Source organism: Vulpes vulpes, chromosome 15, assembly GCF_048418805.1.
Source record: "Vulpes vulpes isolate BD-2025 chromosome 15, VulVul3, whole genome shotgun sequence".
Lineage (NCBI taxonomy): Eukaryota > Metazoa > Chordata > Mammalia > Carnivora > Canidae > Vulpes > Vulpes vulpes.
In genome coordinates this window covers 2,086,316-2,112,402 of record NC_132794.1, presented here as the reverse complement: position 1 = coordinate 2,112,402, position 26,087 = coordinate 2,086,316, and the positions used below count along the sequence as shown (strand labels likewise).

The window sequence follows — 26,087 nt, the reverse complement described above, 5'->3', positions numbered from 1 at the left end:
TCCCTCCGGGGTTCCAGCAGACCAGCCAAGGAGAGGCTTCCAGCCCCCACTCTACTCCGATGGGCGCTCTGGGCACTTGTTTTACAACAGCCCCGCCCCCCTTTCCTCTATAGAAGAGCCTCCTCCGTGCTGTTCTCCTGACTCGTCTATGGTTTCCGTTTTCCTGCTGGGTCCTTCTCATGGTCTGCAATTCTCTGTTTTCCAATGAACACACTTTTGTTGGTAAAACAACTCAGCTTTATTTTTAAGATTAGAGCTCCATGGGACGCCCAGGTGGCTCAGCGGTTGAGCGTCTGCCTGCAGCCCAGGGCGCGATCCTGGAGACCCAGGATCGAGTCCCACATCGGGCTCCCAGCATGGGGCCTGCTTCTCCCTCTGCCTGTATCTCTGCCTCATGAATAAATAAAATCTTAAAAAAAAAAAAAAAAGATTAGAGCGCCGTGAGCAGACCCCGGGGTGCAGACGAGTGGGAGCAGAGCTCTGCACATCCCAGAGCTGTGGCCAGGCTCCTCCCCGCACACAGTCTGGCAGCAGCAGCACCTGCCACAGGCCTGGGAGAGCGGCCGGCTGCAGCTCGGCTCCTGGACCCACCAAGGCACAGTCTGCATGTAGCATAACCTGAAAGGAGCGGGTCCCGCGATCCCACCACTCCGGCCAGCCCCTGGCCTGGGCGTGACACTGACCCGCTGGACCCCAGCTGCAGTGAAAGGACGAGAACGGCTCTCCTGGGTCCAGAGAAATTGGGTCCATGTGTAGAAACGGAGGGTCAGGGATGAAGGTTCAGGAAGCCGTGACTGTTCCAAGCTCATCTCTGGTTCTACTTTTATAATATCCACTGTTTACTCTCATTTCCCAGGAGAATCTCTGCAGACATTAACCGTAGAAGTCTTAAAAATTGGAACAACTGTGAGGGGCAGCCCCGGTGGCTCAGCGGAGAGCCCGGGCTGTTGTGCCCAAGATTGCGAATCTGAGAAACCACCAAGGAGCCGACACCGATGCAAGTACACGAGGGTTTATTTACAAGCTTGGGCTCGGGTCCGAGTATACTGCACACAGCGGAGCAGGGGCTTGGACCCCGAGGCTAAGAGGCGTAGCAGCTTTCTAGGGGCCCGTGGCCAATGGGATTGTAACACACATAGAGAGTTGCACAGTCATGTCGGTCCACACGCAGGTGGCCAGTGGGATCACAATCCACCCTATAGTGACCATTTGCACTGGCCTATCGCCCTGGTCAGAATTGGTGCGCGGTTTTGGCAGGCACAAGGCGGGGTTACATTGTATGAGCCAGTTTCTGTTAAGGGTGTGCTCAGCGGCCCGACTAGGGTGGGGAGTGCCCTGAGCACTAAGCAGGTCATGTGGGGGTCATACAGGAGAGGGCGGGTGCAGCACAAAATGGAGTTAGTCCTGCTCTGCTTGTCCAGGGGTAGGGGATTTTTGTTAAATTTCCTGGGTCCCACATTCCCCCCCTTTTTCAGAGGATCCTATGCATGGGTTCTGGGTTTCTGTAGAAAGAGGCAGTGGTTGGCATTGTTGCCTGAATACCATGAGTTGGACTGTACTGACTCAGTCCTTGACGAAAGCTACTGCTCTATCAACGAGGCAGGGTCCGAAGGTCAGGAGGAGAAGGGTGACGAGTGGGCCCGCCAGGGAGGATAACACGGTAGTCAGCCAGGGGGAATGATGGTACCGGGATTCGAATCATCCTTGTTCTCGTTCCCGTTTTCGTCTAGCTAAACCTTCTCTGACCTTTGCCATAGATTCTCGGACTATTCCCAAGTGGTCAGTAAAGAAGCAACATTCTTCGTTTAGGGCACACATAACCCCCCCGGTTGTAAAAAAAAAAAAAAAAAAAAAAAAAATCTAAATCTAATCCCCTTCTATTTTGAAGGACAACTTCAGACAAGGATGTTAGGGAGTCTTGGAGGTGAGAAATAGACTCGCTCTATATCCCGATCGATTGGTGCTCGCAGACCTTTACAGTGGGACTGCATAGTCCGTGAAGCGACACCTGTCCCTGCGCCTGTTAATCCTAATCCTACCGGCACAGCGATGGTGACAGCCGAGATGGGTTCTCTTTTATCCGTCTGTGGGTACCCGCATCGAACCACTGAAGTACCTGCTCATCTGAGTGATAGATAATTTTAGGGAGTAGCTGTACTAGCACACAGAAGCCCCCAGTTCTGTGTAGACCGTGTCCATGAGTGCAGGGACAGGCCCTCAGAACAGGCCCACCAGCTGTCTTGGGGCGGTAGATGACACCCGGTACCGTTTACGGGCTGTGTAACGTTGCACAGAATCTGGTAGTGGCGTGGAGGAGGGCCTATGCAGAGCCCGTGGCCTGACACGGATTGTAAGGTGAGACCTTTACTACCAGGCTTTGGGTTCCACCTGCATGCATTAGGGTCCGTGGTTGTGTTATATTGACCCATTTTTGCAATTCCTTCATAGAAGGGGGGCCGGATGTCATAGCGCAGCCAGCAGGATTGGGTAAGATTGGGTTTAGTTGCGTTGAGGAATTTGTAAGCTTGGGACATCAGGGCCCAAAGAGGGTGTTGAGAAGGGTCGAAGGGAAGGCGAGTCGGGCCTGGGGTGCCCCAACCGGAGGAGTTGTGGGAAAATTTCAAGAGGGTGTTGTAGATGTTACTTGAGATTGAGGAGGCACTAGCACAGGGTCGGGGCCTATCCCTTGGGTTTGACCTTGCGGCTTCTCGACTTGTCTGATCATGAATAGGACTCCGTTATCATACCCGCTTTGGTAAAGTCGGAGTCCCCAGAGAAGTCCTACCCCCCAATTTGTATCCCGTTTTCCGGCCTCTGTGAAGGAAATGGTGACTTGATTACAGAGATAGCGGCCTGACTTCCCAGCGCCTGAGCATGTGGGACTCGTGGCGTTTCGTTGGATTTTTATAAGGCCGGTCGGATTCTGTGACAGCCAATAACATGTCCCAGTCTGTTCACAACCCCATGTTTTACAGAAGTAATCCTCGGGGCCTCCACATCTGGAGACCTTATTATGGTCAGACAGAGAGGGGGCCGGGCATGCATAAAAGCAGGTGGCACGGAGGGAGCTTAAGCTCCACCTGCCGACACATCCGGGTATTCGGCCATGGAGAGCCGAGGGGCCGTGGTGGACCCCGAAAAGTTTTGGGTCGCATAAGTCAAAGGTTAGATTGGGCCACCAGGTTCCCCTAGGGTGTATTCCTGTCAGCTGGGTTATTATTTCCATAGAACTCGGGGTGAGGATTTGCCAGGTTAGATTTAGTGGCTGGTGGGGGTTAGTTTCAGCCGCGAGGGGATACAGTGCAAGTAATACTAGTGGGGTAAGTGGGAGCGACGCAGCCTTAGCTTTAGGGGATTGTCCTTGTCGGGCTGACTCTTCCATTCTGGAACAAAGTCCTTGAGGACGGCGTGTGGGTCAGCTGGCCGGACGTGGGTGTAGTGGACCCAGGGAGTAATCCCGTCGACCTTGAGAGCGGTGGGAGTGGTCAGGATCTCGATGTAGGGGTTGGAGCGTCCGTTGTTGGTGTCTCCGCACGTACACCCAGTCACCCGGTCGATACTGATGGGGGTCCGGGGGTGGCCCAGTCTCGCAGAGGTCCCTCAGCTTAGGCCACACCTGTTCGTGAGTTTTTTGTAACATTTGGAGGGAAAAAAAGGAGTTGGTGATCATCAAACTCAGCAAGCACCTCAGGTTTTAAATTGGGGATAATAGGTGGAGGAAGACCGAACATGATCTCCTAGGGAGTCAGTCCCATCTTATATGGGGAGTTCCTCACCCTATATAGGGTGAAGGGGAGGAGAGCCACCCAGTCCCCGCCAGTCTCCAGGCTGATTTAGTTAAGGTCTCCTTGAATGTTCTGTCCATCCTACCTGTCCTGAGCTCTGGGGCCTGTGTGCACAATGTCATTTCCAATCTGCCCCAAGTACTAGGGCCACTCCCCGTGTTACCTAAGAGACGAATCCTGGGCCGTTGTCTGATCTGATCCTAACAGGAAAACTATACCTCGGTAAGATGTCTTCCAGCAGTTTCTTGGTCACGGTCTGTGCCGTTTCATGTTTGGTGGGAAATGCCTCTGTCCATCCTGAAAAGGTATCTACAAACACTAGTAAATACCTGCATCCGTATTTTCCAGGTTTCACCTCAGTGAAGTCCACTTCCCAGGAGGCTCCTGGGCAGTCCCTTCAGAGCCGGGTGCCCAGGTTAGATCCATGGGTGGCGGCATTAGTTACCTGGCATGCGTGGCAGCTCGCCACAGTCTGCTCGATCTTTGCTCGAGAGTCTTTAATCGTGATCTTTGCATGTCGTATGAGGTCTGCCATCTTCCTTGTCCCCATGTGAGCACTCCGATGCACCCTGGATAGGCCTCGCCGTCCTAGTTCCTCTGGCAGGATGATGCTGGAGTCTGCGGCCCTCCCCCAGCCACGCAAGCACTGGGTCACAGGCAAGCGTTTGATCCAGTGTAAATCAGCATCAGTACAGTTGGGGGTGTTGGGCAGGGTCGGTGCCCCCGGATCGGGCAGCGTGGTTGCTAAGACTTTGGTCACCAAAAGGGCTGCCTCCTTTGCTTTTCAATCGGCTCCCCGGTTTCCCCTGGCTACTGGCGTGTCTGCCTTTTGGTGCCCTGGACAGTGGATGATGGCTAGGGCCTTGGGCAGCCAGAGGGCCCTCAGGAGTTCAAGAATCTCCATTTGGTTTTTAACAGTCTTTCCCTCTGCTGCCAGGAGCCCTCTCTCTCTGTAAAGGGCTCCGTGGATGTGAGCGGTGGCGAGGGCGGACCTGCGGTCGGTGTAGATGTTGATTCGTTTACCTTCTCCCATGGTCAGCGCCTTGGCCAGTGCGGTCAGCTCTGCCCGTTGAGCTGAGGTTCCGGCTGCCAATGGCTCAGCCCAGATAGTTTCCATCTCCGTGGTCACGGCTGCCCCCGCATATCTGACTCCTTCTCGGACAAAACTGCTGCCGTCCGTGTACCAGGTGGCGTCCGCGTTCGGCAGTGGCTGATCCTGGAGGTCAGCTCTGATTCCGTGCACCTGTGCCAAAATTTCTTGACAATCATGTAGAGGGGGGGGTCCCAGTCTGGGTTAGGGAGTAGCATCGCCGGATTCAGGGTTGTTGGTGGCTTATATAAAATTCTGGTGGGGTTTAGCAGCAGGCTCTGATAATGGGTCAGACGGGCATTGCTGATCAGCGGTCCGGGGGCTGTTCGTACCCCTTCAATGGCGTGTGGGGTGGTAACATGCAGTTCTTGCCCCATGGCCAGCTTGTCTGCGTCTTTAACCATCGTGGCCACTGCAGCAATAATTTTTAAGCATGGGGGCCATCCAACGGCCACCGTGTCTAGCTTTTTGAAGAGATGGGTCTCTTCCAGGGACCTAAGTACCGGACAAGGACCCCTTTTGCCACTCCGTCTTTCTCGTCCACATACAGGTAGAAGAGCTTGGTTAGGTCTGGCAACCTGAGAGCCGGGGCAGACAGCAAAGTCCGTTTAAGGTGATTAAAGGCTTTGTCCATGGCCTTTGTCCATTCAAAATTTTGCTGGTGTCTCTGTTTGGTTTTTAACAGTCTTTCCCTCTGCTGTCAGGAGCCCTCATGGAGGGGTCTGGCCATCTCGGCAAAACCTGGAATCCATAATTGACAGAACTCTGCTGACCCCAGGAATTCACATACCTGGCAGACGGTTCGTGGTTGTGGGATTCTTAGGACAGTTTCCTTCCGTGCATCCGTCAACCATCTTTGTCCATCTTTTAATTTGTACCCTAGGTAGCTCACCTCCGTTCTGCCGAGCTGAGCTTTTTTGGCTGAGGCCTGGTATCCTAGGGCCGCTATGGTCTGGAGCAAGTCCCTGGTGCCTCGCAGGCATGTGTCCTGGTCCTTTGCCGCCAACAGGATATCATCTACATATTTAATAAGGTTAAATGAGGGTGCTTGGAATGGAACTCACCCAAGTCCTCATGTAAGGCTTCATCGAAAATGGTCGGTGAATTTTTAAATCCTTGCGGTAGTCGAGTCCACATGAGCTGTCCATTGATGCCTCTTTCGGGGTCCATCCATTCAAAGGCAAAAAGGTCTTGGCTCTTGGGCACTAAAGGCAGGCTTAAAAAGGCGTCCTTTAAGTCTAATACTGTAAACCAAGTTTTATCTGGAGGCAGGGTGGAGAGGAGGGTGTATGGGTTTGGGACCGTAGGATGCATATCCTCTACTCGCCGGTTGATTTCCCTTAAGTCCTGGACTGCCTGTAATCGTTAGAGTGCGGTTTTCGCACCAGCAGCAAGGGGGTGTTCCATGCTGATTGGCAAGGCCCCAAAATGCCCGAGTCCAGTAGTCGCCGTATGTGGGGTGTGATTCCTGTTCGCACCACGAGAGGCACAGGGTCTTGGCGGACCCTGACAGGGTCTGCTCCCGGTTTCAGTTCTATGTATATGGCCGGTCAGTGTCGTGCCAGCCCAATTCCCCCCAGTTTCTGCCCACCCTTGGGGAAATTCTCGCAGCCAATGGTCAATGTCGGTCATCGGGGCTGAGGGTGTCTGGTGGAGACGATATTCGTCTTCTAAACTTAGGACAAGTACTTGGATCGGGTGCCCTTCCTTATTTAGGACTTTTGCCCCTTCGGGCTGGAAGAGAATCTGTGCCCCCCATTTTGGTGAGCAAGTCCCGACCTAAAAACAGGTAGGGACACTCAGGGATAACCATGAAGGAACAGGATACCCGGCCTATGCCAAGATCTACAGAGCTTCGGGTAGTCCGTGAGTGCTGTTTGGTGCCCGTGGCCCCTTGCACCCATGAAGTCTTGCTTGCCAATTTTCCTTGGGGTTGTAATAAGACCAAGTGTCGGGATCCCTGGGTGGCGCAGCGGTTTGGCGCCTGCCTTTGGCCCAGGGCGCGATCCTGGAGACCCGGGATCGAGTCCCACGTCGGGCTCCCGGTGCATGGAGCCTGTTTCTCCCTCTGCCTGTGTCTCTGCCTCTCTCTCTCTCTGTGTGTGACTATCATAAAAAAAAAAAAAAAAAAAAAAAAGACCAAGTGTCGTGCCCCAGTGTCCACTAGGAATTCAACGGGTTGCCCCTCCACTCTGAGAGTTACCCTGGGCTCGGAGAGGGGTGCCGAACCCCAACTCCCCTAATCGTCCAGGTCCTCCATTTCTAAGATCTTGGCAGAGGCCTTAGGTCTTTTATTAGGGCAATCTTTTACCCAACGGCCCTCCTCTTTACAAGAAGCACGTTGGTTTTTGTTTAGTTTAGGACGCTCCTGACGGGGACCAGGGCCATCCTCCTTACCTGTCCCTGAAGCTAGTTTTTTGAGGTGTCTCCATTTTTCCTGGGGGTCGTCCATGGCCAGCAGGACCTTGGCCAGGTTTCGGGTCTGCCAGTCACTTAGTTTGATTTGTTGTTCTTCCGGACTTTCTCTATTATTATAGACTCGTTCTGCTACTGTTACTAAGTCCTGCAAGCTCTTCTCTCCTAGTGTTCTAAGAAGGCTGCTGGACTCTCGTCCTTACCCTGTGTCACACCATAGACCTCGGCCAGATTGGGAGGCTTGCGCGCGGCAGCCTGGAGACCTGCCGGGAGAGTCTGGCGGTGGACCCGGGGTCTCTCCTTACCTTCAGCCAAGCTGTGGTCCCAGGTAGGGCGGGATAAGGGGAAGGCAGCGTTTATGAGGTCTGGGTTTTGAGTCGGCTGTCTGTCCTCTCCCAGGACAGACTTCCGGGCTTCCACCTGAATTTGTTCTCTCTCCTCGGTGGTGAAGAGAACCTGCAAGAGCTGTGGGCAGTCCTCCCAAGTAGGCTGCTGGGTAAAGAGAACGGGATCTAAAGGCCCGATTAGACCTCTCGGATTATCAGAGAACTGCATTTTAGGTTTTCCAATTATATAAATCACTGGTGGAGAACAGCCAGTACATTAGCTGTCTGCCAGTCTTGGGGGGGGGGGCATGGTGCCGAGGGGAAGGGCAGGGGAGTGGGCCGGCCCTCCTTAGGGGGTGGGGCCGTCCTCGTGGCCCGCGCACAGGGACTCCCTCATCAGGGAGGGGGGCACCCCTTCTGCAGCCCCTGCCCCATACCTCTGATGGGGGCGGCGGGAGGATCAGGTCCTCCGGAGGGGAATCCTGTAAAACTGGATGAAGAGGCACTTTTGTCTTAGAGTCGGTCTCCTTCTCGGCCTTTCCGCAGGGCTAGAATCTTGGTAGGTCCTGCTTGGGGGGCAGAAATAGTTTTAGCCAAGGAGGGGGATTCTCGATCATGTCCTGCCAGGCCAGGACACAGGGCACCTGGTCAGGGTGGCCGGCCGGTTTGTCCCTGAAGATCACGGCCTTAACCTGTGAGATAACAGGTAGGTGGAAAGTTCCTGCTCGGGGCCGTCCCACGTCAAGGGTTGGCCATTCTGACGCGCAGGAAGTTCGAAATTTCCCTCTCCGTAGGTCTGTGCTCAGGTTGTGAGCTCTTTCCTTAACATCCGAGAAGTGGGGGAGCATAAGGGACGGGGGTGGTTTGCGTCTGCCCCATTACGTCCCCGGTCCCCACCAAGGCACAGACAGGACAGTTAACAAGTAACACAGTCAAACGCACAAGCAGTTAACAGTGAACACGGTAACCCCGACCAGCGCGCACAGCCAACAAGGACGCCGTAACAGACGAACGTTCCCGGGCGGCCGCGGAGACAAGGTAACAGAAGGTAACCCGGAGGGCTGGCAGCCGCCCTCCTCACAGACAGGACCCCTCCTCCTCTCAGATGAGGACCCCGTCCTCGAGCCTCCGTCCTCCTCACGGATGAGGACCCCGTCTGTGGGCGGCCACGGACTAGCTGGAGTAACTAAACCAAACCAGGCCCGGGCTTGCGTCCCTCATTCACTCAAAAGGCTCGAGAGCCCAAAGGGTAAATAGTTGGTTGACGCTTGAGAAAGGGCTTGAGCAATGGTTTTCAGAGCTCGCTTGTACGTGGTCGCCCCCATAACACAACAGATACAATGTGCTCTGGCCTGGCCATAAAGTGAAATAGGGGCCTGTGCTGTCCTTGCTGGCCTGTTAGCCACATCTAATGTTCCTCTGAGGTATGTACATCTGGAGCAACAAACCCACCTCTTAACCAGGATCCTCTGGTGCCAGTGGGTCTGCCTTGCATGCTGATTAAGGGGAGGCTTGGAGGGTTTCACAAATATGCTAAGAATAGATACTTCCTTATCTTTGTTTTGCCTATAATGTTGTAGAACCTTGAAAAAAGCTGACACTGCTTGGACATCGTCCACTGTGTCCCTCCTGTCCTCATTACTTTTCTTTTATTTCCCCATCCCTTTCCCTCAGGACCCCGATCGTGTTGCTGCAGAGTGTGCAACACCCGTCCTCCTTACAGATGAGGACCCCGTTCTCCAGGCAGGGGCAAGGGACATCTCAAGACCCCCGGTCGACGGCCCGCCAGCGCGTCCACCTAAGCCGATGCTGACCCAATACAGATCGGAATTCCTACAGGTAAAAGTACGGTTTAGAGCTCTCAGAGAATATGTGCGCAAAAAGGTGGGAAAAGTTGAGTGCACTCACCACGTGTGGGACCATCCGGATGAGGATGAGGTCCTGGGGGGTCCCTCGGATCCCGGACCAGTCCCCAAATGTTGCGCCCAAGATCACAAACCCGAGAAACCACCGAGGACCCGACACCGATGCAAACCCACGAGGGCTTATTTACAAGCTGGAGCTTGGGTCCAAGGGCACCCGACCGCGGGGCAGGGCCTTGGGCCCCGGGGCTAGGAGGCGTAGCAGCTTCCTGGGGCCAATGGAGTCCCGACTCCCCCTATAGTGACCGCTTGAACTGGCCTATCGCTCTGGTTTCCGGTCGGAATTGGCGCGCGGTTTTGGCGGGCACAGGGCGGGGCCCCGTGGCTGTGAGCCGGTTTCCGGGAAGGGGGTGCTGGGCGGCCTGACTAGGGTGGGGGGCGCCCTGGGCACTAAGCAGGTCCTGTGCGGTCACGCCGGAGAGGGCGGGCGCGGCACAGCATGGAGTGATCCTGCTCTGCTGGTGCAGGGCGGGGGATTCTTGTTGAATTTCCTGGGTCCCCCGGGGCCGGCACCGAGGGCCCCGCATCCTCGCGGGCGACGACTCGGGCCGGGAGGCGGGGGCGGGGGCGGGGGCGCCTCGGCAGGTGCGGGCGGGAGCCAAGGCCGGGTCGCACGGGGGCGGGGCCTGGCTGTGCGCAGGCGCGGCCCCGCCCACCGTTGCGCTCGCGGGCGGGGCCGGGCCGGCCGTGCGCAGGCGCAGACGCAGACGCAGACGCAGACGCGCGGTCATGGCAGCGGTCAGGGCGCTGGGGGCGTCCAGGCTCCGGGCGGCCTCCGCGTTCGCCCCGCGCGCGGCCTTCCACGGCTCCGCGCCGCGCCCGGGGGCCAGGGTCGCGCTGGTAGGCGGGCGGCAGGCGGGCGGCGGGCGGGCCCCTCCCGGGTTGCGGCGTCCCCCCCCCCCCCCCCGCCGGCTGCCCCGGGCGGACCCCGTGACCGCTGCCGCCCGCAGGTGCTGTCGGGATGCGGGGTCTACGACGGGACCGAGCTCCAGGAGGCCGCAGCGTAAGCCCCGGAGCCGCGGGGGACGCGGGCGGGCGCGGAGGGCCAGGGCGACCCCGCCTGGGCCGCGGGGCGCAGGGAGCCGCGGAGGCCGCCGCCGAGCGCGTCGGGCGCTGTTCCCCGGGGCCCAGCCGGAGCCAGCCCTGGCCGCGGCCGCCTCCGCGGGGACCTGCCAGCGAGGGGCGGCGGGGGCGGGGCGGGGGCGCGTCCCTGCGGCCGGCAGGTGGCGGCGGGGGCGGGGCGGGGCGGGGGCGGAGCTAGGGCGGGGCGGGGGGCACGTCCCTTGCAGCCTGCAGCTGGCTGCGGGGAGCGGGGCGAGGGCGGGGCTGGGGGCACGTCCCTCGCGGCCTGCAGGTGGCTGCGGGGGCGGGGCGGGGGCGGAGCTAGGGCGGGGCGGGGGCGCGTCCCTTGCAGCCTGCAGCTGGCTGCGGGGGGCGGGGCGGGGGCACGTCCCTCGCGGCCTGCGGTGGGGGAGGGGCCTGGGGGCGCCGGGCCTGGAACAAACTTTGCACTGGGCGGTCGGCCCCGACAGCTTCCAGCCCGGGCTGCGGGTGCAGAGCCCTGCGGGTGCCAGAGGTCAGGGCCTGAGCACCGGCGTGCTGCTGGCTCTTCCCCGCACCTTATGCCGCCGCCTCCTCCGAAGGGGGAGCCTGGCGCAGGGGGGCCCTCTGGCTGTGACGGGAGCCGTGGCACAGAGCGGGACCTGGACTGAGTGTCGGGCCCTGCATCCGCTGGCCCGCGGGAGGGAGTGCATCCCGAAGCAGCAGCCTGGGAACCTCGGCGTCCAGGCTCTGACACCAGTCACCCGTCCTCTGCACCCCGTTTTGTAAAGGGAGCCTGGGGCCAGCTGGGCTCCGCAGGCTAGTTCGGGGACAGCGAGTTGGCGCCGTGGGTAAGGCAACCCTAGCTTCCTGTTACCCAGTACGACGGTCCTATAAGGGAGGGGTTTCCACGGGGCATCCACAAAAGCGCTGCTCGCAGACGCACATTAGCAGGGACGCCGGGTCGGGTGCGGCTCAGAGCCTTGTCTGATTTTCTTCCGTGCAGGGTGCTGGTTCACTTGAGTCGTGGCGGGGCCGAGGTGCAGACCTTTGCTCCTGACATCCCTCAGATGCACGTGGTTGACCACACCAAGGGGCAGCCTTCTGAGAGCGAAAGCAGGTGCAGGTCCTGGCGCCGGCGGCCTGGAGGGTGGACAAGGCCTGATAGAAGCTCCCTGAGAACCTGCATGCTTAGGTCCTCTGTCCCGCTGGGAATCTGGCTGTGTTCCGAGGCACGTGTCCCGGGATGGGAGCCTGGAACGTTGGGCCGTTCTGTGATGGCGCCCTGATGATGCTCTTGTGACTTTGTCACACTTGCCAGACGTCCTCCTGCCATGGGGCTCAGTTTGGACTCTGGCCTCCTGCCCCTGCGTAGGCCCCAATGTGTCGGGGCGTTTCTGTCCTGAGGGCTCATGCAGTTTCTGCACACTTTGAGCTCCTCCATCCCCGTCCTGTCCGACTCTGGCAGCAGGGCATTTTCCAGCCAGTCCAGACAGTGAGAGCTGCAGTGCCCCCGGCGGCCCCCAGGCTTTGTCCTGCTGCCTGGGACGTGGGCCTCGGGCTGCACAGCCTGGGGAAGCAGCGCCTGCCGTGGCTGACCCCAGGTTCCTTCCTTCGCGCCCTGCGCTGCCGTGACCTTCCCACCGCTGTCCTGGTTTTTGTCGGCCCACACGACTGAGTGGTCCAGATGCTCAGAGGGGCTCTACTGTTTTCTGTAGGCCCCGACCTCCAGCACACGTGCCAGTGCCTTCCCTGGAGCAGAGGAAGTGTTTCCTGGCTGTGGGGTGGCCTCCCCTGCACCCCGCTCTGCTCTCTGCAGGCCGACGCTGGCTTCAGGCCTCCCTGTGTTCTCTCCCAGGAACGTCCTGACGGAGTCCGCAAGGATCACCCGGGGCAAGATCACCGATCTGGCCAGGCTCAGCGCAGCCAATCACGACGCTGCCATCTTCCCTGGAGGCTTTGGAGCCGCCAAAAACTTGTGCGTGTTGGAGCTCTGGGGTCTCTGCTTTTCACCTCTAGCACAGCGGTAGATGGGGCTGGGGGGCCACCGGAGCGGCGGCTGGGGGGCTGGGGTTCCACAGGCTGCATGGAGGACACTGCTCTGGGACGGGGCGTGGACGGAGCTCTAGCAGCACGTGGATTTTTCTCCTTTCTGAGCGCTCCCAGTACCAGCCACCGTGTGTTGGGGGAATGGGGGGGCGGGGGGCGGAGGCCTTCTCTGATTAACCACCGTGCTGGCCGGTCTTGTCACATCGGGACTGAGTCCTGTACGTGTCCCTCACCGACACCGACTCACCTGTTGACCTTGCAGCAGGGAACCCGCTGTTCTAGCGGGCCGTGCGGAGCCTGGTTCCCGCCAGAGGAAGGGAGGCCCCTTGCTTGGGCCATTGCTGGGGAGCTGGCCCTCAAGCTATCACCACACCAGCATGACGCGCTCCCGGTATCAGGTCCTCTTTCTGTTCTCATTTGTTGACCTCTTCTTTCTGGGCACCTCATGGAAATTCTTCACTGGCCTCAGCGTGCCAGCGTGTCCCTTCCGGGGTGGCTTCCTCGCAAATGGCATGGAAGACCACGAGCAGCTGCACCTCACGCGTCGGGCTTCAAACGTGTGCTGTGGGGGTGACAGCCTGGACCGTGCGGTTTTCATTGGAAACAATATGTAGGCATGTTGGGCTCTGGGTGGAGCATTTTCCTGTGTCGTGGAAAAGGCAGCCACTCTGTCCCACGCCCAGGGGCCCCTGACGGAGTGTGTGGCTGTGAACTCAGACGGCCGGCCCTGGCCCTCCGCCTCCCTGCTCCCAGACCGCGTGGGTGCTGGGTGCCGCCTGCACCCTCCCTGCATGGGCTTGGCCAGCACGCGCCCCTCAGGCTCCCCTGCTGTGCCATCTGGGTCTCCTGTTCAAGGTCTCGGCCGCCACTGCCTCCTGTGACAGGCTCTTACCCTCCCTGTCCTCCTCTGTGCTCTCCAGGTCTCTGTGAGCCCTGTGGGACCTGGCCAGGCCCTCTCCCCTGCTGCTCCTGCCCCAGCACCCCCTCAGACCTCCCCTTCCCTGACCTGTGTGCCACTGCCTGCCTGAAACTCAGCCGGGACCTCACGTTGGTGTTCAAAGCTGCTTCCCCTAACCTGGGCCGACTGTCAGCTCATCCCCTCCCTCTGGCCTCCTTGTACTCAGGGCACCAGGTGGGGCAGGGTGCAAGCCAGATGCCTTGGACCCCTGTGCTCGCTGCACCCCCGCTTAGGTTAGCTGACGGGCTGCAGTGCAGTGGGTGGCGTCTTGTGCCCAGAAGTGAGGGAGGCGCCCAGGCAGGCTCCCTACGTGTTTGGACAGCTGTGGCTGCCCTTGGCCTGCAGACATCTGAATGGCTCTTGTCCAGGGCCCAGCCAGGTGTCCCGAGCCCCTCGAGGCAGTGCCCAGACTCCTGCCTCCTTCTGGGAGCCCTGCCTCCCCTCACATCCACTTTGTCTTCCAAATCCAGCCTTTCAGGTGATCGTGCCTTGTCACCGCCCCCTTCCCCCTTCCCACACCCTCTGGTGGTGGGGGACAGAGGACGGCCTCTGGGCCAGACTTACACTTCTGCCAGGATCAGGGTTTTTTTCTCGGGAAATGAGCCTTATCTCTGGCCAGCAGCACTGCCCCTGGGGTGAGGGCCCTTTAGGGATCTGCCGGGGTGCTGTCTGTGGCCCAGCCAACCACCCACACGCGGTTGACCTGGAAGCACAGGTGCGGTGTGCTGGGCTGTTGGTGGGTCTTCGTCTCTGCATTTGAGGGAGCGGTGGCCTCGGGTCAGTGCTCCTGTCTGTGAGCTCGCCCCTCCTGGGGGAAGCTGTAGCTTGCAGTCCTTTACCCCAGTCTCCCTGACCTTTCTAGAAGAGAGGCCGGCTCCCGGGGGTTGGCCTCCTTAGCCGTGGCTGTCGGCTGTGTAGTGCGCACGCAGCAGGAGCGGCAGGTGAGATCGCTGGGGCAGAGGTTCACGGTGGGAACTCGGTTCCTCCTGGTTGGGGCCCTGGGCCCCTCCCTGCACCGTTTCCCCCGTTCTGCGTGTACTTCCCGAGGGTCCCGTGTGGTTGTGTTAAAGATCTACCTGGGGGCTCCTGTCTGGTGCGGTTGGTCCAGCGTCCAGCTCTTGATTTTGGTTCAGGTCGTGAGCTCGGGGTCATGGGATTGAGCCCCTGCTGGGCCCCACACCCAGTGGGGCGTCTGCTGGAGATTCTCTCTCCCTCCTTCTCCCCCTACTCCTATGCTGCGTGCACACATGCCTTCTGCTGCCTTCTCTCTGAAATAAGTAAATAAGTCTTAAAAAAAAATAGAAAAAAACCCGACTCTAACCAGACGGAGGCCTGTTAAGCTTGTCGTCCTGAACTTTGTGTTTTTCACAAACGGCGTGGCTTACTGGTGGCCTGTGAGCCACCTCACAGCGGCACAGGCGGATCCGTCAGGTAGATGACCCAACCGATGGACGCTTGTGTGGCCTGATGGCTTCGGGGGGTGCAGGTATGAGTACTTAAGGTGTAAGACCTGGTACATAAGGACGCGCGTGCCTACCCTGAGCCTCCGTCGGTGCCTGGGCGGCTCACGGGCACTGACGCAGCAGCAGACCTCGCGGGATGGCGGCGTCCACATGCGCACGGGGCAGAGAGCGTGTACTCTGGGATCCGGTGGGTTCCACCAGTCACCTCCCATGGAGGTGCCAGCACGTAGCCGCTAGCTATGGGGGGAGGCCACCCAGACCCCTGAGCCGCTCGCCTGGGGAGAGGAGCCGCGTCATCTCACCACGTGCCTCTTCCTCGTCTGTGGGGTGCTTGTCGCAGCTTCTGGGCCCATGCGGGTTTCGCTGCTCCTTGGCTTACGGAGCAGAGCTCTGAGGACCCACGCACCTGCTGGCTTTGGTTCACTCTGGGGTCTGCTTCCCCTCCCCCTCTCTCTCCCTCCTTATTTTTCCCTGATTTAAAAAGTAGGAAAAAATTATATGTAGTTACGTGTAAAGCCACGCACACGCATGTTACCTGCTTACGTCGGGTGCTGGGAGTTAGAGCCACACGTTCGTCTCCGGGGGGGTCGGAGGCTCCCCAGGCACACAGACCTGAGGACGCCTTTTCTTGTCAGGAGCACATTCGCCGTTGACGGGAAAGACTGCAGAGTCCACGAGGATGTGGAGAGAGTCCTGAAGGAGTTCCACAAGGCCGGCAAGCCCATCGGGTACGTGGGGCGGGGAGGGCAGGGCCGCGTGGTCCTAAGGCTGACTTCACTGAGGGGGTTCACGTGCCGTCACGGGTGCCTTCCAGCTTGGAGAATTCCCCGGTCATGTGGTTACGTCAATTTCTCTTGACATAATGGGAAGGAGAGCTTCTAGAAAGTTCCCCCGGCAGCCCTCCCTGCCCCCCAGCCTTTTCCAGCACCCCTTCCCTCGCCTGGCATCTGCCTTCCTGTCCTCACGCCGGGCAGCCTGGTGCGTTACCGGTGAGCACCATTCCCCACGCCCTCCTGTGGGGCCGCGTGCCCCCTGCATGCTCAGGCCGGCTGGCACAGCCACTATGCACCAGATCTGGCCTGCGTGGACCTCCCAGCGGACACCCCTGGGCTTGTGCACCAGCACATGTGTTGGCCGTCCACGTCAGCGTGCTGGAGCGTGGAGAGGCCTCGGCTTGGAGTCCACGGTGGGAGAAGCTCCCTCGCAGCCCTGCTCTGCCTGGCGCACCGAGGACCGCTCCCTGGGGCTGTGTGAGCAGGGTCCTGTTAGGACAGGCTCTGTGCGGGAGCTCCCTCCTCGTGAAGGTGGCAGCCTTGGGTCCGGAGGTCAGGCTCGTCTGCTCGGAAGAGACCGTGCGGAGCCGCCAGGGAACTGGTGACAGCGGTGCCACCTGCCTCTCCCCTCCTGGGATGCCATCCCTGGAGCGGCACCCCACGTGGGGGTGAGTGCCGGGAAGGACCCTGGTGCCCTGCTTGCTGGGAGCACAGCTGGGGGCGAGGGTCCGATGGTGGTGCCACCTTGCGTGCCCCCTGACCTCGGAGCGGGAGTGGTGCCTGCAAGCACCTGCGTCTGGAGCACATGGCTCAGGCAGCTTCCGTGTCCACAGCCCGAGACGGGGCGGGTGCTAGTGTGTGTGCGTCCTGTGCTGGCTGCCAGGTCCCCCGCGGGCCTGTGACCTGGGGTGCTTCGGAGACTTCACACCTGGTGACTCTACCTACTTGGTGGCTGAGGGACGTTTCCCCCCACAGGTTTTTAAGCAAGTTGTTTTAGGTTTTGTGATGTTTGAAAACAGACGTAAATATGTTTTGACACTATTTTTTCACAGCTTATTTTGGCAGGTTGTGCACAGAGCCTGTCTGGTGGGCACGGGAGAAGCAGGCCCGCTGAAGATGAGCGGGGGGAGAGGGCTGGGCTGCTGCTGGCAGTGTGCGTGGACCCCGAGGGAGGGTAGGGCCGTCCCCGCCAGCCTCACGACGGGGTGGCCCAGCCTGCAGCCAAGCAGTGGATGCCACACGCATCCCCCGAGTACACACAGCTGCAGGCAGGGCTCTGGTCCCGTGTCTGGCACCTGGGGGTCTCGTGTTGGCCGAACGCCAGGCTCAGGAGCTGCAGGGCAGCGGGGCCCCGGGCGAAGAGCAGAGCCTTAGAGGAGCCCCAAGGGCACACACGGGCCACACCGCCCTGCGTGCCACCATGTGCACCTGGGAATGAACAGCAGGGCTCAGGTGCTGTGGGCGTGGCCTGGGTGGGGGTGCAGTGGGGCTGGCACTGCTGCGAGGGGCCCCTGGAGGCTGTGGTGAAGCACAGCTGCTGGCATCTGGCACGTGGGGCAGCGGGTGTGCGTCCACACGCCCTTGCTCTCCAGCAGGTCCCATGAGACTGCTTCTGGCACCCTCTCTAGAGAAGGGTCCCTGAGTAGTCCGTGCCCTGCGGTGAGCTGCGGTTGTGTGAAAAGCCCCCAAAAGTCGGGCCTAAGTCCATTGCTGCCATCCATTCCCCTCTGCGAGGTGGCCCGGCACCCACTGGCATCCTGCTGTGTTCCCGGGGCCCGTGGGGCGGTGGGCTGAGGCTCAGGGCACATGTGGCAGCCGGCGCCCCTCCCCGAGGCCACTTCCATTCCTTCCGTGTGCCCCGCTGCGCCCCGGCCCGCCGTCCACGTGCGGCCCCGCGCTCACCCGGTCCCTCACTTTTTAGCTTGTGCTGCATCGCTTCTGTCCTCGCAGCCAAAGTGCTCCGTGGCGTTGAGGTCACCGTGGGCCACGAGCAAGAGGAAGGTGGCAAGTGGCCGTATGCGGGGACTGCGGAAGCCATCAAAGCCCTGGGCGCCAAGCATTGTGTGAAGGAAGTGACCATATCCTTTCCGGCAGCCAGGGTGGCGGGTGGTGATGGGACCCCGCTCTGGGCCTGGGGGACTGCGCTGCTGGGGGCGTCTGGGAGCACGTGCATCACAGGCGTAGCACCCGTCCCCTGGCCGCGTTTCTAAGTCGGCCGGCCATTGCTGCCCCGGCCCAGAGCTCCGCTGGGCTGCCTGGTCGGGTGAGTGGACGGCCTCAGGCTCGATGGGGCAACACTGTGCCCCGAGGGCAGGGAGCGCACCCCCGAGGGATGCAGGCTGCAGGTGGAAGAAGCACGGGGGCTTGCCTGGCTTTGCTGGAAGTGCTCTGGGCGGTGGGGATGGGCAGGCAGCCCAGGCGCTCCTCCTCCTGCAGGGGACTCAGGCCGAGCACGTTCCAGGTCCACACCTGGACCCAGAGTCCATGTGGGCCAGAGTCCGGGAACAGAGCCGCACAACATCCCAGAAGGTGCTGGAGACGACAGGGTGACCCCTGGGTGTCTGCCTTTCCTTGCAGGCGGTTTAAGAGTCTCCCTGCTGCGCAGAGTGGCCAGCAGAGCCAGCGGCTGCCTGGGTAGAGCTGGCCGCAGGGCCTTTGCATTGAGTCCAGGGAGGTGTGTGTTTGCTGGGGCGGAGCGAGGGCCAGGCCTGTCACTGCCTGGTGTTGGTGTGACCAGGACAAGAGTGCAGCCATGTAGGAAGGGCCCCGGTTGGACTGGCCTCTTGCTGCGGGCATTCGGACGAGCTGTTATAGTTTCTTGGTGGGAAGACCAGAGGTGCTTCTGCTGCGTCCGGGGTTGCTGTGGGGCAGCCCAGGTGTGCAGGTGTGTCCAGTCCCTGGGCTGTGCCACCCTGGGGTGTCTTGTGAAGCCAGCACCCTGCTCGGGTGCTCCTCTCCTCCTCGTGGGTGTGTGCTCCGCTCATGGAGCGCAGGCGGTGCAGGCTGTGCAGGCTGCGGGTCGGTGTGGGTCCTGGGCCCTGTGGGCAGAGGCAGCAGGAGGAGGAGCCCTTGGGGTGGAGGCGGGGGGGCGGGGGGAGCTTCACGCCTGCACACCCTCTGGTCCTTGCTGGGTGAGCTGCTTCCATAACTTCTGTGCACGAAGCCCACGTGGACAAGAAAAACAAGGTGGTCACGACCCCGGCCTTCATGTGTGAGACGGAGCTTCACCACGTCCACGACGGCATCGGGGCCATGGTGAAGAAGGTGCTGGAACTCTGCGCCAAGTGACGCGGCCGCAGCCCTGCCTCCTCCAGCAGGGGGAGCTGCTGGCCTGTTTTCCTCCGCTGCTCGCTTGCTTGGGGCAGGAATTCGCTGTCCCGTCTGTAGCTGTAGCTATGTCCGCAGCTATGTCCCGCCTGAAGAGGCGTCCTTGGGGTGGGGCTGGATCGGGGTGCACGTTCCGTCCCCGTGGCAGAGGTTGGACTCCTGTGTGACCCAAGATCAAAGTGGGGCCTGCTTTTCCAGGAAGAGAATCGGGACTGACGTCACCCTGCTCTCACGTTTGACCGGCTTAGGGTACTTGGTGTTGGGGGAAGAGTTTCTGTAAGTTCACGAACTAGTCATTAGGAAATCCAAGTGTCACTTATCGATAATTGGAAGCTATCTAATCTGTAATAAATATGCACTAAAATGACGAGGGGGCTGCATTTGAGGCAGAGAGGACGACCACGCGCGGCGCCTTCTGAAGCTGGCACGTGAGGGGCGCTAGCGAGGGTTCCTGCCCTCCAGGAAGGAGAGGTCACGGAGGCCCCGCCGGGTGGCCCCAGGCCACGAGCAGTGGCCCACCTGAGGTGTACGAAGGACCAATAAAGCATCTGGCAGCACCACCAGCTGGTGTCCGTCGTCGTGCGTGTCATGCGTGCGTCCGTCGTGGGGAGATGCGTTCAGGGTGGCAGCCTGGGTGCGGTGCGGCCTTCACCCCCGGAGGCATGTTTCCCCCTCTGGTCCGGGTGCTGTGACCCCCAGGAGGGTGTCCCCACCCCCAGACGCCGTAGCGTTTGTGCTTCATTTGGATTTGACGGAGCTGTTGGGGTCCACACAGCGGCCGTTGAGTTTGGTCCAGCTCACACTGAGCCGTGTCGGTGCCGGCCTGGGAACAGGGCACGGATGCGTGGGCCCCTACCTACCCCCCATGAGGGGTAAGTGACACTGAGTCCGTGGTTTCTCCTGGCGGGAGCACGGGCACATGTGGATGCAGCAGTAGGGCCGGGTATCACACCCCCCGGAGCCCCCAGTGCCCCGCTCACCTGGCGCCTGTGCCCACTGGCTGCACGTCTCTGACCCTTCCTCCAACGCCCCTCTGTGCTCCGGGGGCCTCCCTTTGTCCCGCTGCAGCAGGAGCCCCCTCGGTCCACCCACGGGCCCAGCCGCCCTGGCCACGATCGCCCTTGGCCGGGGAGGCGGCACGCAGCGAACACCGCTGTGGACGGGGAGCAGACTCCAACCCCCGGGGCCGCCCTCAGGGTGATGGCGCACCGTGTGGCTGTCCCCTGGGCCGTGTTCCCAAATGGGCCTCCGCCGGGGCTCTCCCGTGTCCTGCGAGCACTGCGTCTGCGGTGTCCTTGGGGGTGCGCTGGCCGTGTCCCAGTGTGGGGCCCCTGGGCGGGGGGCGTCCCCAGCTCTCCTGGAGGAGCTGCAGCAGTGCACGGGCGTCCCGGCGGCCCCAGCCCACGTGGCGCCTGCGCCTGACGGGCCTTGCTGGTGTCCTCGCCCCCCGGCGGGTGAGCACACTGTGGCCCTGATGTCCGCTGAGGCTGATCACCCCTTTGTCTTTTTCTGTGTCTTCGGCGACCTGCTTTGGCGAAGCGCACATTTGGTTTCTTGTTTGTTACCGGAGCTACGTGTGCGTTCGGGTTACGGGTCCTCTGTCGGGCACGTGGGCCCTCGTGACTTCTCCCGTTCTCCCTGGGGGCCTCGGGGAGCAGACCCTCCTAGTTGCCGCGGAGGCCCGTCCCCGGCCCTTCGTGTGGAGGACGACCCCTGCTCTTGGGTCGGGGAGGCCTCTTCCATGCTCCGTGTCGTGGGCCCACCTTTACGTCACCAGGTCATCCCGAAGCAGTGCGTGTCCATTTGCTCTGCGGTGCAGCTCATGTCTCCTGGAAATGCCCGGAGACGTGCCCCCCAGCAGAGTGGTGTCCAGCGGCCCAGGAGCCATCACCATGCAGCCGGGTGCCCTCGGGAAGCGGGCCCTGTGCCTGTGCCCGGGCAGCCCCTGGTGCCGCCGGGAGCCCCCACCCGCCTGCACCCCCTCAGGGGTCTGCTCGGGGCGTGGGTGATCTCGGGACACAGATCTGTGCCGTGGGGCGCAGAGCCCGTGCTCAGGACACGGCAGGCTGACCGGTCCCCTCCCGCAGTGCTTCACGGGCAGGGCGGGTGAGCAGAGAAGGAAGGAGAACGTAAGGAAAAGCCCCCCAGCAATGCTCGCGAGACCGGGTGGCATCCGCGCAGCTCTGCTGGCCGTCGGGGTCCCTCCGGTACCTTAATAAAGGATGGAGCGTCTGACCGCCCAGTTCAGAAGGGCGCGTGCATGTCCTGCGTTCCTGGAATCCCACGGCGGTGATGAGGCCACGTACCGGAGTCCGGTGCACTCGCACCCGCTCGCCTCGCTGACTGCCCACGCGGGAGGGTCAGGCAGGAGGACCAGGCCGGGAAGTGCACCTGAAGCGGTGGGAACGCCCGGAGGGTGGCCCCGGCAGACCGGAACCAGAGGGAGTCCAGGTGTTTATTTGTGGACAATGATTGAGCGCCTCCTGCATGCCCGGCACTGTTCGGATCCAATGGGGGGGCAACAGGTGGATGCGCCGTGGCCGGCTGTATGTGAAGAACGTTCCAGATGGAGGCCAGCAGGAACGGCCGGAGAGGGAGTTCAAGGGCATCCCGGGGGTGGGGCCACGGAGGTCACGGGTGATGTGCCTGCTGTCCTTGACAAGGCTGTAGATGGGGGGCCCCGGAAACTCCTTGACGCCCCCCAGGCCGGGGACATGCCTGTGGCCCAGACCCTTTACCCCTTGTCCCTTCCTCTGCAAAGCCCAGGCGCCCTGTGCCCCTCAGCCCTTGCTTCAGCATCACCCCACGGGGAGTTACTGCACCCCCCCGGCCTGCTGTCGTGAGCTTGCGGCCCTGCCTACCTGTTCCTAGTTTGTCGTGTGCCCTCGGCATGGCCCAGGGGCTCCAGGAAGGCAGCCGCCAGCGTCCCCAGGGCCAGATGGGAGCCCCGGCGGTGGTGGGCTTGGCATGAGCTTGCCGCCCGGCCTGCGTCACGCAGGGCCCCCGGTGCCCGCCCTCAGCGCCCACGGGGTGGCCCCAGCTCCTCCTCCGTTTCTTTTTTCAGCAAGATTTCCCTTGGAAGCACGTTTTATTCATCTGTTTTCTATCGACTTCATTTTTTTACAGTGGTCTTAGGTTCTCAGCAAAACTGAGCAGAAAGGGGCAGGGGGCACCCAGGGGGCTCAGCAGTTTGGCGCCACCTTCAGCCCAGGGCGTGATCCCGGGTCCCAGGATCGAGTCCCACGTCTGGCTCCCTGCATGGAGCCTGCTTCTCCCTCTGCCTGTGGCTCTGCCTCTCTTTCTGTGTCTCATGAATAAATAAATTAAAAGAATCTTAAAAAACAAAACAAAACAGTAAGTACAGAGGTTTCCCGCAGCCCTCCTCTCCCCACCACATCCTGCACCCGCGCTGTGTGTGTGACCCCGGGTGAACCCGCACCCACACGTCGTCATCACCCGAGCCCGTGGGGGAAGTGAGGTCGGCAGGGGTTGGGTGACGACGTGCCCAGCACTGCGGCCCCTCACGGGTGCTGGCCCTGGGAATCCTCCTCCCTCCCCACCCCCCCACCCCCGGCGCCCCCAGCCTGCCCCATCCCCCCTGGCTGTGCCTGCCCCAGACTGTTGCACAGTGCACAGCCCTCCCGCCCTGGCTGCTGTCGCCGGGTCACCTGCCCTCACGGTTCCTCCGGGTCCCTGGGGGGGGGGGGTGGCCCGCTCCCCCTTAGTGCTGGGTGTGCTCCCGCTGCCCGCTGGGCCATCTCCCGTCCATGCCCCTGCTGAGCAGCAGTGTGGGCGCCCCAGGGCCCAGCCGTCCCGCAAAGAGCTGCTATGGACACTGCACAGGTGTCGCATGGACACCAGGGCCGAGGTTGCGGAGCGCCCAGAGGAGCACGGGTGATCCTGGGAGATGCCACCCGCTGCCCTCTGGGGAGGCAGCCCGTCCCGCAGCCCCGCCAGCGGTGAACCAGCGCCTGTCGCCCATCCTCACCACCCGAGCCGTGGCCCGGGGCCTGGGTGGCGGCCGTTCTCAGAGGCCGTGTGTCACCCATGTCTTCGTCGCTGTCTTCCTGACGGCCTGGGACGCGGAGCAGCTTCTCATATACTCGCATATTCTTCGGCCAAGTGCCTTCTGGATTTTTTGCCCAATTTAAAGCCTGATGTTTATTTTCTTGAATTTATAAAAGTGGTCGTGGGGGTCCGCATCTTCTCCGATGTTTCGCGTGCAGCCCTTTTCCCCAGCGTGTAGTTCGTCTCCCGTGGGTGGTGGTCCTGGCACAGCCCACGTTCTCCCTGCCGGCGACTCTAGCTCACCAGTCCCGTCCCACGCGCCGTGGCTGCAAGGTCGTCTCTAAAGAGGCATCACCGCCAGGCCCGCCGCGGTCTTCTCTGTTGTCTTCTAGGAGTTTTATAGTTTGCCTTTTACATTTATGCCTGTGACCTGTTTGGAGTTGATTTCTGTGGATTTGGGTATTTGCCTGTGGAGACCGGGTGTTCCGGCGCCGGCTGTCGGATGGGCGGTGTTTCCCCCCGTCCTGCCTCTGCTCCTTTGTCGAAGTCGGCTGGTCGGGCCCCATGGGTCTGTGATCTCCCGCTCCGCTGTCCCTGACCCCATACTGCCGGGAGTCAAGGGCCCGGGATAGTTCTCGGGGCGGGGAGTGTCACCGTTGGGACTTCGCTCCTCTTCAAGGTGTCGTGTGCATCCACCTTGTGCCCTGCAACGTTGCTGCAATGGCTCACCAGCTCCAGGAGGGTTTTTTGTTGACTCTTGGATCTTCTCGTTGAAAATCGCATCATCTGTGAACACAGTTTTGTTTTTTCCTCCCCAAACCCCACACCTTTTGTTTTCTCACCTTATTGCATTAACGAGGTTAATTCAGCATCGTGCGAGATTTCCCGCAAGACGCTGAAAAGGAGTGGTGAGAGGGGCCGTCCTTGCCTTGTACCTGGTCTTAGTGGGAAAGCTGAGATCCTCGCCGTCAAGTGTGCTTTGTAGGCGTTCTTCATCAGGTTGAGGAAGTTCCCCTCTAATTTCCTAGGAGTTATCATAAATTGGTGTTGGGATTTCTCAGATGCTTTCTCTACATCTGTTGATACTATCATGTGATTTTTTTTCTTTAATCTGCTGATGTGATGGATTCTCTTTGATTTTTTTAATTTTTATTGGTGGATTTTTTTTTTTTTCTCTCGGTGATTTTAAATATTCGCTGCACTGTCCTGCTCGTGCTGGTGTCTGAGGACTCTTTGGAAAGTCATCTTTGCTCCTTGGTTGGTGACGTGGTTTTTTCTTAAACTTCTTTTAAGACTTGATCCTGATTTTGTGCAGTCTGAATGCGGTAGGCCTAGTTGTAGGTCTTTGGGGTATTGCCTGCAGCGTGCTCTACACCGAGGGCAAGATTTTGCCCCGGGGCCCTGGCTTTCACCCAGCCGACCAGCAGTGTCTTCTCTGTGTCCCAGTGCAGGAAGGTCGTGTGGCTTTGGTTCTTGTAGGACCTGGAAGTGCTCCCTGGTGCCGACTCCTTCCTCTGTGTGAGAAAGGAGTGGGTGGGTACCAAGGGAGGGGCCGTGCTGGCTTGAGAGACGCGCCGCAGCTGTGCTGTGCGGTCGTGGGAGGCAGATGCTGTGTCCAGGGCCAAGTGCTCCCGAGAGACGGGGAGCCAGAGCGCCGGACGTCCTGCTCCGAGGGGCGGCTGGGGGTCCACGTCTGACAGCTGGACCCGTGAGTGAATGGTGACAGGCGCATGGGCTGCCCAGTCTGTGGACTCGCAGAACCGTGAGCAAATAAAATGAAGTTTTAAGCCACTAAATGTGGGGGTAGTTTGTTACTCCAAAGAGGTAAGGGGTCGAGACCCGCCCAGGCTGGGCCCGGGGCCTGTCCAGCGAGCGTAGGGTGTCCTGCGCCACGGGCTCCGTGCCTCTGGCTGAGCCCCAGGGGCTGCGCAGGGCTATGGTTGCTCGTGTTGGGGCCGAGTCCCCCGCACAGGGCCTGCCGTGAGGGGTGCAGTCAGCACTGGTGGGCTGAACAAGGACATTGAGCGTGCCAGGACCTTTGCAGCCGCCCCCGATGAGCCTTTTCCCCCAGTCTGACCAGACGGCACGGGCTGGGATCTGGAGCGGTCTCTGGGAAGATTGCAGCCGCCTGCACACCCAGGCGGGCGGCCCAAGGACGTGGCTGGGGCGGCTGGGTGCAGGAGAGGCCTGAGCTCCGCAGGGTGCAGCGGGACGGGCATCTGCAGCTTCAGGAGAACATCAGACCTTCCCAGGGGATGGGGGGCAGGGGGGTGGGAGGGCGGGGGGCTGAGGCCCTGAGGCTCAGGAGGAGGGAGAACAGGAGGGGGATGGCCAGGCACAGGGTGCTGGGCGGCCGGGTGGGCATCAGGGCTGCACTGCACTGGGGTCACCCCGCTGCAGCTCCGGGCTGGCTGCCCTCCTGTCAGGTTTTCTTCTTTCTTAAACATTCTCTCTTTTTTATTATAGTAAAATACACATAACAAAGCTTATCGTTGTAACCATCGTGGAACGTACCCGTGAGTGGTGCTGAGTCCCCAGCGCCCACCTCCAGGATCCGTCTCTACCTCCCAGCCCCCAGCCCCGCCCTGCCCCCCCAGAGTACTTTCTGTGTCTGAATCTGGCCACTCGAGCCCCTCGGCTCAGGGAGCCCACACGGTGTTTGTGTTCCGTGACGGGCGTACGTCCCTGAGCGTGAGGTCGTCCGGCTTCATCCGCGTTGTAGCAGGTGTCAGGACGTCCTTCCTTCGGGTGGCTGGTTGGCGTTCAGCGTTCCGTTTGTCCAGTCGTGTGTTGATGACCCCGGGTGGCTTCCACCCTCAGGCTTTGTGTGTAACGAACGTACCAGGTGCCTGACCGGCCCTCTGTGCGGCGGGTGCAGCGGTGGGATCCCTACCTCACATGGTGGCTCCCATTTTCGAGCCCCCTCCCCC

At 60.8% G+C, this 26,087-nt stretch overlaps 1 protein-coding gene and 1 long non-coding RNA gene across 5 annotated transcripts; one reads left to right on the top strand and one right to left on the bottom strand.

Moving 5' to 3' along the window:
* Positions 1-996: 996 nt before the first annotated feature.
* Positions 997-10,166, bottom strand: LOC112909514 (uncharacterized). 2 transcript variants are annotated; one of them, XR_003233125.2, is made up of 3 exons: positions 9,525-10,166; positions 8,054-8,182; positions 997-3,616 (listed from the first exon to the last, which is right to left on the bottom strand). It is a non-coding gene; the product is annotated as an uncharacterized lncRNA (long non-coding RNA). The 2 variants fall into 2 exon arrangements; XR_003233124.2 differs by having other exon boundaries at positions 8,054-8,185; positions 9,525-10,153.
* A 34-nt stretch (positions 10,167-10,200) lies between these two features.
* On the top strand, positions 10,201-19,712 carry GATD3 (glutamine amidotransferase class 1 domain containing 3). Of its 3 annotated transcripts, none has more exons than XR_011997476.1 (8): positions 10,212-10,378; positions 10,489-10,541; positions 11,586-11,699; positions 12,438-12,557; positions 12,891-13,819; positions 13,962-15,777; positions 17,744-17,900; positions 18,982-19,712. XR_011997476.1 is itself a non-coding variant. In XM_072739229.1 (8 exons), exons 4-8 carry the CDS (start codon positions 11,650-11,652, stop codon positions 19,108-19,110), a joined length of 549 nt encoding a protein of 182 aa, XP_072595330.1. In that variant the 5' UTR covers positions 10,232-10,378; positions 10,489-10,541; positions 11,182-11,430; positions 11,586-11,649; the 3' UTR covers positions 19,111-19,712. The 3 variants fall into 3 exon arrangements, 2 of the variants coding, with proteins under 2 accessions (XP_072595329.1, XP_072595330.1); XM_072739229.1 differs by lacking the exon at positions 12,891-13,819 and adding an exon at positions 11,182-11,430 and having other exon boundaries at positions 10,232-10,378; positions 15,685-15,777; XM_072739228.1 differs by lacking the exon at positions 12,891-13,819 and having other exon boundaries at positions 10,201-10,378; positions 15,685-15,777.
* The last annotated feature ends 6,375 nt before the right edge of the window (positions 19,713-26,087 follow it).